Source organism: Dunckerocampus dactyliophorus, chromosome 13, assembly GCF_027744805.1.
Source record: "Dunckerocampus dactyliophorus isolate RoL2022-P2 chromosome 13, RoL_Ddac_1.1, whole genome shotgun sequence".
Lineage (NCBI taxonomy): Eukaryota > Metazoa > Chordata > Actinopteri > Syngnathiformes > Syngnathidae > Dunckerocampus > Dunckerocampus dactyliophorus.
In genome coordinates this window covers 18,131,460-18,148,208 of record NC_072831.1, presented here as the reverse complement: position 1 = coordinate 18,148,208, position 16,749 = coordinate 18,131,460, and the positions used below count along the sequence as shown (strand labels likewise).

Here is a 16,749-nt window from a genome sequence, read left to right as displayed (position 1 = left end):
CATCTGTGAAGCTGGTGAGCTCCATTCCCAGTAGGATTAAGGCAGTCTAGATAACAATGGTGCTCACTCAAAATGTTTCCAGGCACTACATTGCCAGCTATTTAAGAAATATGGCTTCAGAGGACAGTATTTTCAGAGATGTTCCAAAAAGGCGCAATATCATAAAATTATTACTCCAAAAATGAAAAAAATGTCTTATGAAGCCCGACGCCTTTCTGACAGTGTCAGCACTATTGTGATGGGCATAGCAATAAATTCATTCATTGTTAATTGGTTGGTTGTGTGGAACTGATTGTTGATTTATTGTGTCTTGAAACACCTGAAGTTCACTAAATAGTCTAACACAACCTTTAGCAGAAGCACTGTTAATTCCAGGTCAGCTAGTTTTTGGAAAGTTATGGAAAGTTGAGCTCTGTCATTAAGGCCCTATGAAGTCCATTTTTTTCCCCTCAAATTCATTTTTTTCCATTTAATTTTTTTTTGAATTCCTTTTTTGTGTCTTTTCCACTTATTTTACCAGCAAAGAGTGTGTGCTATTTGGGTTAGTGAATAAGATGTCTGTTAATTAAATGCAAAAATCCTTACATTTATTCATGCAATACATCATTGGCCCATTTTGTCCAGTACGTAATTCAGAAATGGATGTAGCTTGGCTAACTTTTCTAATGGAATGTTGGCCTCAGCACACATTGCTACAAAATCTTCAACATGCTCATGATTAAGGAAGATGTTGCCACAGATGTAATTCCAGCCGCGTTATTAATGTAATATATTTTAATTGATGTAGTTATTTGCGAATGTATCTTTTTTTTAAGTGTGTGGGGTTTTTTTGGGTTTTTTTTTTTATCATTGCACATGAAAAGCTTCTCGTGTCCCGGTTCAGCCCCGCTCACGGACCACTACTGGGGACCACTGCCCTAGGGGACACATTTTACTGTGACACTGCTCAAGCAAGAGTTGTATTTACGTCTTCCATGGCTTATTTACTCCTATACTGTCTGCTATATTGGGTAGTAGAAGCCCTTTAAAGCTGTAAGGAAGTAAGCTGGAAGTATGCTGTCCAGAAAAAAACAACAACAAACTGCTAGCAAGTGAGTCTATGTTATCTTATTTTTTGTGATTATATCTTCTATATCGGGCAATACAAATGCAAAGGTGACTATAGGAGTCGTATTTCATGTCTTAAGGGCTCTAATATTGTTTAAAGCGTATTTAGAAGGTTGTAGACAGGTTTTTCGATTTCATAACTATGAAAATATTCAATTTTTTTATATTGACTTCTACTTCGCAGTCGGGGTAATTAACCACTATAAACGAGGGATTACGGTGTGCATGCAGAAACGTGAAATAATAAATAAAAATCCAAATCAAACAACTGACTTGAATTCATTCTAGCGGTTTAATGAGATCAGTAAAACAGGACTTTTCACCAAATAGCTGAAATCGCTGATCGGTGTGAGTGAATTGTCTTTCTGCATGCAGCAATTGGCTCTGCAGTATTCACTCTGCTGAACAGGCTGAGATAAGTAAGGACGAGAGCCAAATAGAAATATGCTAATGTTTCTTGTGCTGCGACATGCTTGTGTTGAACACAAGCTGCTGAATTGTTTCATTCACAGGAGGGTCACCCAGGAGAGTAATACCTTCATGTTTGACCTGCTTACATGTTGTGATAGCATAACTGGAGTATTAGCTGGAGTTGCCGGCTTCAGTCTTGGGTTTTCAGTCCATCAGGACAGGGCTTTATCCTTTTGTTAAATGTGCGACATTTACTGTAGAAAAGGAAAGTTTCGCTTCGATTACAATGACGCTATCTGACTTGAACTGTCGCCTTGTGATTATCATAGATAGTGACTGTAGAGGGCAAAGATGTTGAACTGGCTTTCAAAGACAGCTGCGGACGCTTAACATTCACTGAGTGTCTCCATTCTCCCCTCGTGGGCCTGAAGCTTTGACGGGTGCTGGGCCTGATGAGGGTTTTAACTCCACCAACCTGTCACTCCAGCAAGACTCCCCTTTTCTCTCGACACGCTCCATGATTAACCCCAACACACGCTTCTTGTCTCCTCTCTCCTTCTCTCCCTCTACACTGAACCCCATCTTTTGTTGTCTGTAATGTTTCAATTTGTTTCCCATCTTTGCCATTGTAAGGGCTTTTATTAATGGGCTCTTTGTTAGGTCACGTGGTTGTCGTCTCACCTTACCACCATATCTGTCCATCAGATGCCCTCTGCTCTCCCACTTCTTCCCACCACTATTTTTTATTCACCCCGAATTCAGGTGCACACTGTCTCCTTGCAGGTTTTTCTCAGTCCATGCTGCAGCACCCTGGTAAAGACACGTGCACCACTCACCTACTGTTCTATTCCACTCATCAACATCCAAGATTGTTTCTGTAATTATTATCTGCAGAGACAGGGGAAGACTTCACTAACCTCTTTCTCAGGCTATTCTCTGCATGTGGGTGTGCACATGGATGGGTGCGTGATGAAGATAAGCATTTGATACAAAATATCACACTGACAAAAATGATCATCTGCAAAAGTGAGGCAGGGTGTACAAGCGTGATCTTCTTTGAACCCAAAACACATTTTCATATCAAGGTGTTCCACTTCCGCTCACGCAACATCAGACAACAACAAATCCAAGCACTGTGGATTAGATAAAAACTGGCTTCAAGTCAGACAGACTGCTGCTCTGAAGCAATCCAATTGGCTCTGTTTGGCAGCTGCCAGCGGATGTTGCTCCCTATGCACTTCAAACACAGACGAGTTTTGGCCATTAAGTGATTGCTAATTAGTTGTACAGCTGAAATTATTCAATGCTTTCTTAATATATACTAGTTCTTGTGGCTTTGATTTTAGTGTGCGGGGGAACAATACCAAGCATTGCCATGCAAATCAAGCTTTTGTAATTAATTTGACTCCAGTGCAAGATTTTTATTCAGATCCATCCACAATGTGCCATCCTTGATCCATCTTGTTTATGATATCCAGCCTATGGAGGGTAATTGTCAGTAGATCTGCTGCCATCCATATCCACTCCAAAAATTGATTGGCTTGGTCATATTTGGTGCAATTTGTGAATTTGTATTTAGTAACTGTAGCTTATTAACTGTCTGGTGGACACAGTAACCAAGAGAATTGCTTGAATTATTTTTCTGATCACATCACAGAGGTGTTCCTAGGCCAACTCAGAGACATAGGCTGATCAGCACATCATAAATGTACTCTGGGATCTCCTCCTGGAACACCTAACCACAGAGGCCTTGTGGAGGCATTCAAAATAGATGCCCGAGCCATCTTGGCTAGCTCATTCTTAATGTGGAGGAGCAGTGGCTTTACTCTGAGCCGCTACTGGATTTCCAAGCTTCTCACCCTATGGGTGAAAGCAAATTTTGGCAGCCCATGTTCACCATTTTATCCTTTTGGTATCTACCCAAAGCTTGTGACCATCCGTCAGGGTCCAAAGAACATAGATTGACCAGTAAATTGAGTAAATCATCCTTTGTCTCCCTCTCTCTTCATCATGGCAGTTTGATACAGCCACTGCATTACCTCAGACTCTGCACCAATCTGTCATCTTCTGGACTCCCTCTAGGCATCTCTCCATTAAAATAATCCACAGAATCTATAACATTCAGCCTTCTCTGCAGTGTTTACCATGAAAAAGTTTGAGTGACTGCCAGAAATGAGAACCAAGATTCAACTCTGGCTGTACACAGGGGCCAAAGTGTCCATACTAACACAATGTCATTTCCAAGTCCACAGAACACAAACACTCATGCGCCATCTAGTACCCTGGCAAGGGTGGAGAGTTGGGAAAGTGTTTCAGGAAAACCACCCTGTCGGAAACCACACCTTCTGCATCCAAGTGCCTGGTTCAGCCAGCCCCGCGTTCAGCCTAGGCTTGAACCAGGATATGCAGAATGAGAGTCCAGAGCACTAGCCATTGAGCAAAACGCCCTGACCATCAACTCGACATCCAGTGTGACTGGGAGTGAGAGTTACCAACATACTTTCACACAGCTGCACTGTTTACCTGCTACACAAGGTTTGACGGCCGGATTGTCCACTCCAGTACTCTGGGATACACTTTTACAAGGATGGCCCGATAGTAGGAAAACACCCTACAGTACCCAATTTTAAAAAAGGAGACCCAAGTCTACCTCCAGAGGTACCGTCCTTGACTTCCACACAAGGTTAAAAAGACACGTCAGCTGTGACAGTTCAACACTGTAATGTGAAATTGCCACCCTCTATAATATGTCCACTGACTGATAAAGAAAGTAATACACTTTTGGCAGTCACTGTAGGTAACAAATCAGGGGTCACGTGACGTGGGCTGTCACGTGACAAACTGCAGAAATGACTTTTGAAGACGGGCGGATAGAAACAATAACAGATGCGCTGCTTTATGTTCACGTGCTGTAAATCAGGACGTGGCACTGCAGCGTGACGTCCTCCTTTTGTCCACATGACAAGATTATTCTCCAGCTAATTAGAGTGCAATCTCTAATTAGTTGTGACACATCGGACACCTGCTCTTTGTTAATATGTTCAACATCCCTGATCCACTTTGCATTGCCACTTTGTAATAGCTGGTTCCATATCCATGCACGTGTGTCTTACTAAAAGATAAATGTGTGTATGTGTACTGTATGTCTGTCTTATCTATCAATCGATCTTGATGATTTTGTGGTGGTCGCACCTCAGTGCAGGAAGCGTGCGCTCTGTCTAATAGTAATATGATTATGGTACTTTCTCTCCTTGATGTTCAGCCAAAAAATGGATATTTCACACCTGTGGAGCTGCAGGGCCTGATGGTCCAACGCCATCCCAGTGCTTGAACTCCTACAGGATCAGCAAAGTCAACGTGACAGTGGGCACCCGGGGGCCTCTCAAAGGCATTCAAATGTGGGAGGTCCCGGAAACTGGCACCTATAGGTAGGACCCCGTCATGTTCATATTATACCATATTAAAGATGGCTGCACATGCTTTGACAGTGACTTTTATTCATATTTATTTTGGCAGTTTCATGGTGTTCTCACTCAGTATTTGATTTCATTCCTCAACATTCTGCACGTAAACAACGACTTTTTGATCTAAAAATATTTAAAGTGTGTTTAAAATACTGAGATTATGCTCAAAACACACACAACACACCAGAGCTGTCTTTCTTGAGCACAGCCGCAGCCTTCAGGATCTCATCTTTCGCAATACTGCACACTCCTACTCCCACCCACTTCTTGTTCTCGTGTGTGCATCAGCAGGGCATCGGTGCTTCCTCAAGAGAATAGATGAGCAGAGGAGAGAATCTACAATAAGGGTTCAAAAATACATCAACAACAATCAGCTTGTTAGAATATACAATATGTCGTGGCAGTCACCTTAGGCTGAGATCAATATTCCTCCTGTGGGCCTTTATGCAGACCTGTGTTTATCTTGAATTTAACTCAGAAAATTCTGGGAAGTCAGAAAAAAACCCCAGCTCTGCTAGTCACCCACGCAGCACTGCTGAGTCTTAAGTCTTAAATACCTAACAACAGTGTAACATATGTCCCAGAGATTTTAGAAAACACTTGCTGGCTCCAAACTTTGAAATTGTAGCCCTAATGCAGCCTGGTTATCTGGAAGAGCCAGTGAATGAAGTTGACAGACGGCCACAGAGATGAATGTGCGCTCTGCATCTCCCAAAAGTCATTAGGCAAACAGCTGAGGTAGCTACCGAGCACCAGGCAGCCTTCTCTCTCCACCGAGCGTGACCACCAGGGGAGAGTAATATTGAAGCATTCCCAAAAACCAATCAATGTTTTTTTCAGGCTGGAAAAACTGGGACAGTTGAAATGAGTGTTCTTTGCTATGAAAGTCTATGTGTTGGCCTTTGTATGTCTGCATTATGTTCAATGAATGCATGCAGATATGGGATATGTGGGTGAATGTGCCTTGCTGCTGAATAACTATTATTATTAAACCACCCTGACAAAGTGTCAAGGTGTACGTTGATGTTTAAAAATTATTTCAACTTTAAATAATTGTATTAATATTAATACTTGAATTAATATTTCCTGCTGTGCATTTGGACTACGAATATAAACTGATGGGGCATCTACAGTATGCGTGTATCTCATCGCTCATATGTTCTGGTATGAACGAACCATAACTATTTTCAGTTTAATTTTGTGTTTCTCTTGGATGTGCCTTCTAGGATCACCGCCTATGGTGCAGCTGGCGGTCGAAGCGTTATGGCCATGAGCAGATCACATGGCACATACATGAGTGGAGACTTTCTGCTGAGGAAAGGAGAGCTGCTCTACATTCTGGTTGGACAGAAAGGAGAAGATGCTTGCCCCAATGTGAGTTAAAATCCACTCAGGTAGTTTACACAGTATGTAAAGAAAGACTAAAGGTTGACCACAAAGTCACCCTAAACCAAGACATGGCAGTTTTATTTGGATTACGTACACATTTTGTGTATTTCTTACAGGACTTGAGATCTCAAAATGGCATCTTTTTCAGTTTTTTTCACATATATTCAGAGTCATTTCATCGTTTCATTTACATACACACACGGCCTTAACCAATGCACAGTAACACATGAGCTTGGCCTGGCTTTGTTGGGGTGGTCGGTTGAGACCATGAGATACATAAACATCAAGGAGGAGCGTGAGTGTCTCCTGTATTTACTTCTAAGCAAGTGGCTGAGAGAAGACTGAGGGCAGCAAGACACTCGCCCGTGCGAGACCAGGTTAAACGTGTAGGCAAAAGTTCTTCATGGCGCTGATGGACTATGAGCGAGTGTGTGGTGAAATTAGTCGCTAGCCGGCTAATAGCTAGTCGTGTGGTGTGGCGAGGTGTCATTCCGCCAGTAAAGTAGTTCTTTGCGTAACAATGTTGTAATAATAATAATAATAATAACAATGTCGCTGTAGCTTGGTTAATATAGGTCACATTATGTAAATAGCACATTCTTGGCTTTTTTTCAGAAGTCTAATTGCGGAATAGTTGCATCCCACAACATGCATTCTTAGCTGCCTCTTTTCAGCTGTTTTTATAGCTTTAGAATGCACAGAAAAGAGGAAGACGTGTTCCTTTAAGGAGAGCTCACACACTGCAGCAATCTTTTCTTCCGTAAACACACGGAAATGCGTGTGACATCGTGCTGTTGCACATGCACATCACTTCCCGGACACGTTGCTTTCATATTAACAAGTCACATTTTTTGGTAATGTGAACGTAATGTGAATGATCACATAAAAAAGTTGGATTTTAACAAAAAATCCGAATTAGCCGTCATACCCTGCATTGTGAACGTAGTCTTACATTCACGACTGGCAGAACGTACGCTGTGGTTGTGGTGGTGTGTATGCCACTCAAGGTTGATGAAGCTTCTCCAGCGGAGAGTGACCAGTCGTGACACATGACTGTCGTAAGTAGAATATTTAAAAACATCTTTTGGATATGACTGGAAGGACAAGCAGTTGATGTGCGCATGTATGGAATTACACTGTCTTCAAGCTTTGTTGTTGCTGCAAGTGATTGGTGATAGTTTTATAAAACATCTGTGTGCTGAACTTTGCCTGGTGATGTGCATTGTGGTGGTCTATCACCATGCGTTTCCACTTTAACGAGGAGTTGCCAGTGGTGACGGATTTGACAGGGATGTTGGAAAAGACATCCAGTTTTCATTTATAAAAAAACACACATGGTACGTTAAAAACCTGTCCCCTTGCTTGTTGTAAAAATCTCCTGTATCTTCTGTATTTTCAAGGAAAATAAGATAATGTATGGGTACAATTAAAAATAAAACCAAAAGCAGCTTAACTAATTACATTTGCAGATATAAAAAAAAAAACACAACAGGTGAACCAATGTTGTTTCAACCATTCTGCACTGTGGCAGTAGAGTGTATGAAGAAATCCTTAAGCATGACTATTATTAACACATGAAAAAAATGGAGAACCACGGGGGAGTCTTAGGACATTTTCTGAATGCTAACATTTTAAGACTACTAAATTTGCAGTGATCCCCTGCTGTCTCTCCTTGGCTTACTTGTGTTGTTTTGTCAGAGGTGGTTGTCATCCGTTATGCTCTGGAGCTCTTTGCTGGCAGCCTCGCTGTATGCTTACACAACACTGAGATTAAAAACCTCCCAATCCCTCTAGTCACCAATGAAACCATCCATCATCTCCACTATAAACATTCAAAAATGTAGGCCAGTCTCTACACTGGAAATTTCTCATATTAACAAAGTAAGATGGTTTATGGGACATTATTTATCCTGGGAATTAACAAGTTGATACAAGTGCATTTGACATAACTCATTTAGGATAGAATACGTGCAGTCCTTGCAGATAGACTCTGCACTTAATAGTTCTTTATGGACACCAAAACAGTCCCAGACAGATGGTGGCAAGGAAAATGGGGTTATTGGTGATTTTATTGCTCTGCTAGTTGGCTAGGAATCATATTTGACATCAGGCTTTAATTTTCTTGTTGAAATGAAAATCTAGTTACGGTACATGGAATGATTGGTCTACAGCAGGGTTCACACTCAACTTACATGACAGCAGCTGGAAATAGAGTCTGCCTGTGGCTGGGCCGCATCGAGCCTTCCACAAAAAGGATGAACAGTTCTTCAGAACATTGGCTTCTCTTGCCAACTGCTTGCTGCCAGATACCTGGCAGCACTTCCTCTCACCCAACGTGGCTAGGAGTGCTTCCCGCTTCCCAGCATGCCTCGTGGCATTTTTTGTAAAAAGCTGCTAAAGTTATGTGTTTAGATATAATGTTGTTGTTTGGTATTCCCCGTAGTAGTAGTAGTAGTAGTTGCCTTATGTGTTACATTGTATGATACATGTGCTGTTATTTTTGTGTTTGCGCTGTGATTGTAGTACTGTAGTGTTCTGTTCAGTGTTTATTGTTCATTTCACCATGCGAAAAGCTTTCATCAAGTCGAGGCTATTGATAGTTAAGCACGCAAGGCCCTCTGACCACCTCGGGCGGGACTCAGCTTGGCCACACTATATATATCAATAATATAAAACACCCAGACGTGTGGGACGCAGTAACACTAAACTTTGGTGTCAAAAGCTGGACCTACTAGAATATAACTAGAATGTACGATGTAATGTATAATGCAATTTCCTCTTGCTAGATTATGAGGGTTATAATTGCATATGGCTGGAACAATCAGCATTCCGGCAAATACAAGTATAGTTTTGTTAATTAAGTTAATTAATTAACCATAACCGCAAGCTGTAAAAACAACGGCATCCCCCAAAGTTATTAGCACAGATGCCCCTATAGCTGTGGTTTTATTACAACTCAACAAGAAGCATATACAGTATTCAGGCAAGAGCAACAAGGAGCGCTGAGTGATGATATGCCCCACAATGTTTGAAAATAAGCTCTGAATGATCTGTTTTCATGCCAATGTTGCTGACTTCCTCTGCACATAAAATGACCATCCATCTTCTAAAAACGCTTGTAAACGTCTTCAGAATGACACAGGCACGACGCATATACAACGACGTTCATGTTTTTCTGGATATCTAACAATAATTTTACTCTCAGAGGAGCGCCTCTCCACAATTTTATCCTGCTGTGCTGCAGAGAAAGATTGCATTAATATGTTTTTTTCATTAAAAGACAAGAATTATATACTAATTTTATACTCTGTGCTGCCTGATATGGGCTTCAGATAATGTTTTCAGTACATGTTAGTACACAAGGAGGCGTGCGGTGATCGTCTTCCTCACAATGTACTACTTTGTAAAGAAACAGTTTGAGGGTTTTCGTGCAGTTTGTGCGCCTGATGTACACCATATCGATCCAAGCTTCATAAATAAAAAGAAAAGGACACCTCAGAATCAAATTGAGGTTAAAAAACACATAATATAATAAATGCATTGTTAGCCGTTTCTCTCATTGCAATTAGTCAATTAATCAACACTCACATGTTTAGAATAAGTTATTTACAAGTTATTTATAGGTTATTTGCAAACAAAACAGTGAAAAATGAGCACACAGAAAATACAGGACATCCAATGCAAGTTATTCATGTGCAATAACAGTCTTCAGTGTGTGTTGACAGTACATGCAGTCATGGAAAAATCGATTAGACCGCCCTTGTTTCTTCAGTTTATTGATCCATTTTAATGCCTGGTGCAACTAAAGGTACGTAGGTACTAAATATAATGATGATAACAAATAGAGCTCATAAGAGTTGAATTTAAGAGCTGATATCTAGCAAATTCCATGGTTTTCTTGATAACCAAAACCACTTAAGTTCTTACATGGATAGCTATAGCATTGTACCGCCAAAAAAACTCTTATGAGCTATTTTTGTTGTCATTGTTATATTTGTCCAAACAAATAGTTGAATCAGGCATTCAAATGAACTGAAGAAACAGTCATGTTTTCCATGACTGTGTATGTATGTGTGTGTGTGTATTATATAAATATATATTTTTATATATATTTTTTTTATTAGGACTGTCAAATGATTAAAATTTTTAATTAGATTAATCCTGGTTTTCAAATAAATTAATCATGATTAATCATGTCACACCATCCATCCATCCATTTTTTATACCGCTTCTTCCTCATTAGGGTCGCGGGGGCATGCTGGAGCCTATCCCAGGTGACTTTGGGCGACAGGCGGGGTACACCCTGGACTGGTCGCCAGCCAATCGCAGGGCACATATAGACAAACAACCATTCACACTCACATTCATACCTATGGGCAATTTAGAGTCGGCAATTAACCTCACCTGCATGTTTTTGGGAATGTGGGAGGAAGCCGGAGAACCCGGAGAAAACCCACGCGCACACGGGGAGAACATGCAAACTCCACACAGAAATGCCCAAGGGAGAATCAAACCCAGGTCTTACCGATCTCCAGGCTGTTACTGTGTTGGCCAACGTGCTAACCACTAGACCACCGTGCGGCCCATGTCACACCATGTTACCTTATATTACCTTATCGCATGACCTTATCATTTTCCTATGTATTTTAAATGAGCGAAGAGGACATTTGGAATACAGGAAGTGAACAAATGTATTGCAATTGATGTGAAACAGATGGGGGGGGGGGGGGGGGGTAGGATTAAATAAACTCTACTACTTCCCACTCCTTTTTGGACATGTAGAACTGTGAATTGTACTATATGATGTATTCCAATCTAACGTGCATGCATGTTCAAAACAAATGAAACCATTACCATTATTATGTCTGAAATATGCCCATTTGTACTGTATTTTATTGAAAGAAAGATACATGACAGGGGAGGATTATATGTATTTGTATGTATCAACAGCACCAAATTAACTTGCAATTTAAATCAAGTTCCGCAAAGTTGAAATCACATGTTTTCAGTGAAATTTCTGGGATTTCCGAGCACACTTAAATGCAGCAAATTGTATTTCCGCATTAAGGGTTACAAAGTGAGTGAATAGCCACTTATTGGTTCTCATTGCATTTCCGTTTCATGAGACCACCCATACACGCATGATAAAGACATTGTGATGTTCGGAGTGTCCCTGACGCATCCCTCGGTTTGTCCCATGACAATGAGGAAGTGTTGTTGCAATGAATGGACTAAAGACGTGTTTTTGGAGTGGGAGATACATATATGGTGTTGGAATTGCACTGCTGTGGATGTATTCAGGTAAGAATAAAGTTATAACGGAGCGTCAGACACTGTGGGACTCTGGTGGGAGCTACACTGTGCCGCCGTCTGTCGTCATAATATATATATAAACAGAGGTTCATTATCCAATAGTAACCCCTTTTACTGGCTATGTTGACAACATCAAAACCCAACTATTGACCTTTTTCCGCCTGTACCCTTTAACGGCTTAGCCCATTGTGCCAGCATGTGTTCCTCTATTCTTGTCAGCCTTAATAACAATCACATTTTCTTAAAACTAGAATCAAACACTTACAAGGTTGTCAACATTACGTATTGTTAGTTACTGCTGATTCTGCTGACCGTATTGATGTGGGACTTGAAATGATGATTCCATTACTGAGAATACAAACAACTTCACCCTGTAAAACCCAAATATTAAAAAAACACTGGAAAAAAATGTTCAACCAGTAAGATATTGTTGTAGGAGGTCTTTGAGGCTGAAAATTAGGTGTTTTAAAAAAATATGTTTTTGTAAGTTTTTACGGAAATGTTGTAATATTGTAACATTGGGCCCAATGGGGGAGCAGAATCTCCTGTATTTGTACTCATTGTCTGAGCAACAATACATAACTAAGGATTCAGTAGCAGGATTTGCTTTTGACCTTGAACAGTTTAACAAAAAAGAATTTCAGTCATGTTGTTATGTCATTTATATTGCAACAACAAGAACTTTGACATTTATTCACAGTAATAGTCCTAGAAACAGTGTCCAGTGTCCACCTGGACAGAGAAGAATGAATAAGTCAAAGATACCACAAACATGGCAAACAGTAGAAATACATTCTTACCAGAATGAGAGAGGATGCTAGTTGTGCCTGGAACTTTCTCATGTTCAGTATCTCAGGAGCCTGCGTTGTCCACAGCAAGGTCGATGGTGTGCGGAAGATGTACATGTACCAACGTCGAGATTTCAGGGCGAACTTCTATTTTGCTGTAAACGTGTCCAACAAATCCACGCCTCCCATGTATTTGTTGTAGGTACCCACAATGTAAGGCCTTTCAACATCAACAAGTATAAGGAAGAATAAAGTAAGTAAAAACGTATGCACAGTATATATTATATAATATATAGTATGTATAATATATACTGAAATATGTAGAATATAATATATAAAGTTATGAAGCTCCTCCCAAGACGTTCCTCTCAAGATGCCTGTTTCTAGAAACACAACAGTCTGCTCACTTGTAGCAGATAGTTGTGTAGAAAAACGTCAGTTGTTTGATGGAAATGTGTATTTCTACACGTTTGTTTGTGAAACTCTTATTTCATGATTAATTGGAAAATGTGCGTATTGCTGAAATGTTCTAATATGTTGCATTGACTTCAGCTGCATTATCTTTTGCATAATCATTGTCATTGCTTGTGTATCTGTCATGTTTGATAGCAAATGCTAACTGGACGAAATACCTGAACTGTAGGTCTTTCCATTATTTTTTTTTTTTCCATTTTTATCTTATTTTTATCTTATTTTTTCATTTTCTCTTAAATGTTGACAGATATGTCTTACTGTACCAAAAATGAAGCGAACCATGACCTTAAAACCGAGGTATACACCCCTACTGGTCACATGTTTAAAATGTTTCAGTCTTATAAACCCAGCAGGCATACAATGTTGATACAACATTGTATCAACATTCATGACACTGAACGTTTAAAGTTGAAACGACGTTGCAAAATAGTTGTATTTGTAAATTGAGACCATTTTTTTCTTTTACTATTCTTATTATTTTCTCATTATTACTAATTCTGTTTTCCCAAATGTAGAAAGTCCAAATGTCACAAAAAGTTATTTGAGAAGTGACCAGGATCCAACGGTCAAATCAACGTCAAAACCCGACAGTGAATAACCGCCAGCAAACGCACCTTGTTTCAATGTTGTTTTTGTGTTGCTCAACATGCGGGTTCCAATTTGGAACCCTGGTTGAGAAGTGACCAAAATTCACCGGTCAAATCAACGTCAGAAGCCGACAATGAGTAAACGTCAACAAATGTATGTCGTGACCTAATTCTACAATTTATCAACCTTGTTTCAATGTCGTGGGCCTGCTGGGAATGACCTTGAAAAAGGTCAAACTATTTACGTGAGCCTAATGAGTGATACTGCCACGGGTAGTTGAGGATTGCTTGAATTAAATGTAGCGGTGCTTGAGTAACACTAAAAAGGGTCTACCTAAGTCCATGCTCTTCAAGGTACGTATGACGTGGTCCCGGCAACCTGGCAGTGTTGTAGTCTGGTAAATGGTAAGTTGTGCCTTCAATAGGTGAATACTGGAATATTGCTATAGTCAGTAAAGTTGAGCATGGTACAACTTAAATGACCCGGATAAAACGCACTCAATGATGAACTGCATTAGGGTGCTGTTGTCAAGGGAACGCCACTAAACGCACATAACAATTTGGCTGTCTTGTGTTGGCGGGTTGTGCCTTCAGGGATGTTTTATGCATCAGACTTGTATTTATTATTTAGTCATTTCTTTAAATTAGATTCCTTTACCAAGCGAGAGAGCACTTAAATGACATAGTGAACAAGGCGCAAACACTGGAGGAGGCGGGTGCAGCAGTGAGAATGCAAAAAGAAGTGACCTTACAAACACTGTTGCTCCCTGTGCATGTGCTTATCTTTTTTTTTGTTCGCTTTTGTTCAATCGAAGAACTTTTTGAGCACGTACACAGCCGTTGTTCTATTTTTCTCCCAGTCTAGTGAGAAGCTACAATGACAAAACTGGCTAAGATGTAGAAAAAGTGAAGATTCTTCCAGAACTTTTGAATGCATTATTTGTTTACCTGTCCATCACAGTCAGCAAAGCCCCGCCTTCTCCTCGCACTCAGCGCCTCAGAGCTTTGACTTGCGGCGGATTCAGGAGGAGCAAGTGAGGACACTGACTGCAAGGGCATGTTTGAGTCTATCAAATAGTTTTATACTGAATACTGATCACTGATTGTAATAAGAATAGCATCTCTGCCGTTGTTATGGCAACTAGGGGTTGGCGATACTTTATATTATGCTCCTACTTCTCTCCTACTTGGTATCAATATAATTGATATTTGGATCAATCCGCCCACACCTCATGGCAACGCCTTATCAGTGTTTTATGGAGTGCTTGGGCAAACTTTGCAGCACACTTACGTGACCAAACAGTATGTCATTCATGATGCTGTAATGCCAATGGTGCAGCAGAGCAAACACAGAAGTATTTATCTGTTGGAAAAGAGCACTCACTGAATGCTTGCTTTCAAATCAAACTCACAGAAAGGTTAGTGGAGAAGAAAATGACAAAGACTTGGGATTTTTTCAGTGAAATAACTTCAGATGGCTCATTCACTGTTGACTCCCAACGTGGAGGAGAAGCTGTGTCATAAATGTACTTGCTACAAACAGAGAAGCAGCACAACATGATATCACAGAACTGTCTTTGCAGTGGAAAGTCAATAACTGATCTACCTTCTCATACACAACTGCACCAAACAGAAGCCATCTTTTGTGACCTCCCTACCTCTCTCTCTCTCTCTCTCTCCTCTCTCTCTCTTTCCACAGTCCAAAGTCACGTTGAATAAGATCTGCCTGGAACAGAGCAGCCCAATGTTGAATAAAAGTCAAGTAAAGGGTGGAGGCGGAGGTGGTGGCGGCGCTACATTTGTGTTTAAGGTAGGAAAATATCAAAGGAATGATATCCACAGGTACCTGATGCTGCCGTATATGCTGATATTTAAACACTACACTTTCACAAATATTTCATCACATTTTCCATTATTTCCTTTTTATATTCTAGCAGTTCACACAGTGATGCACCATTTAGTAGTGTGCTGACATGGGAACAGTGAAGAACACTGTCAATGATGATGAAATAATCATGAATAATCACCCAGGTGGACAAAGGGCTTCGGGTCCCCCTCATCATTGCTGCTGGGGGAGGTGGCCGAGGCTACAGCAGCCACTCAGAGAGCCAGCTGGAACAGATGGACTACGACCTCAGTCAACCAGGTCGCAATGGGAAGTCAAATGCTGCAGGTATGTTACTTGACGCACTGCCTTTTTCCTGTTTTGTATGGCTAAATACAGGGATTCTCAGCTGGCGGGTTGGGACCCAAAACTGGTTTACGAATCTATGCTGGGTGGGTTGCACACAGCTAGTCCAAGATTACATGAAAATATGTAATATACAACTGATGTCTGACTTTCTTTTTTTATTTATTTTTTTTTATGAAGCAATATTTAGTCATCTTCCTCCTTGGTATATACTCATTACAGTTATAAGTGAAATATCTCATACATTTCACAAAAATGCACGTTGTAAATCTATTATCATGTATATGTCAATGTCTTATGTAAATGTATTACAAGATGACATTCATGTGAACATTTTCATGTCAGCATTAAAATGTCCGTCTACACAGCATTTTTTTAATATCAGTTTTCATTATCAGGAAAAAAAAAAAAAAAAACCCGATACCGATGTTTACATTTTTATGCAATATCGGGACGCTTATTGGTGGGAGGATATTATTGGACATCCCTAGTATTTACACTACACGTGTAACACGCGCATGTGCACTAGTTAGGATTGTTGTCACCTAATGATAGCGATTAGACAAATTTAGCTACAGTACTAAGGTGAGCTATCATAGTATGTATTGTGTATAAATGTTTAGTATCCTATTATAACTACAACATGACTGCAAATGGCTTCTCTGAGGCGGCTTTTGCGTGAGTGTGTGTACGCGCTATGGAAATTTACGTGAAAACCATACAGCGGTGAGTGACCGATTGCCTTATTCTGGCCCAATTTTTATTAAGTTGAATTAGTAATTTTGAAAAATAAAGACATTCTGTTCAAAAATGTAGAAACAGCAATGTTTAATAATCTGTTCGCTTAAGCAGCAATGGGTTACGTATGCTAGCCGGTCGGTGGTGGTGTTCTTGTATTCTTTGGTTGAAAATAATGGAATCTTGAGCCAGCGGCATAGAGTCCCTTTTTAAAGGTGTACAAATGTACCTGCATGCTGGTGAAATGAAAATAAATCATCATATTTCTTCAAATATTTTAAAAACGG

General features: G+C 40.3%; 1 protein-coding gene across 2 annotated transcripts in view; it reads left to right on the top strand.

Moving 5' to 3' along the window:
* alk (ALK receptor tyrosine kinase) overlaps window positions 1–16,749 on the top strand; it is a 375,499-nt gene that overhangs the window by 324,985 nt on the left and 33,765 nt on the right. For both annotated transcript variants that reach the window (XM_054795492.1, XM_054795494.1), the window contains exons 12-15: window positions 4,781–4,946; window positions 6,209–6,356; window positions 15,233–15,343; window positions 15,565–15,706. In XM_054795492.1, coding sequence (XP_054651467.1) covers window positions 4,781–4,946; window positions 6,209–6,356; window positions 15,233–15,343; window positions 15,565–15,706 — 567 coding nt within the window. The remainder of the gene's footprint in view (window positions 1–4,780; window positions 4,947–6,208; window positions 6,357–15,232; window positions 15,344–15,564; window positions 15,707–16,749) is intronic.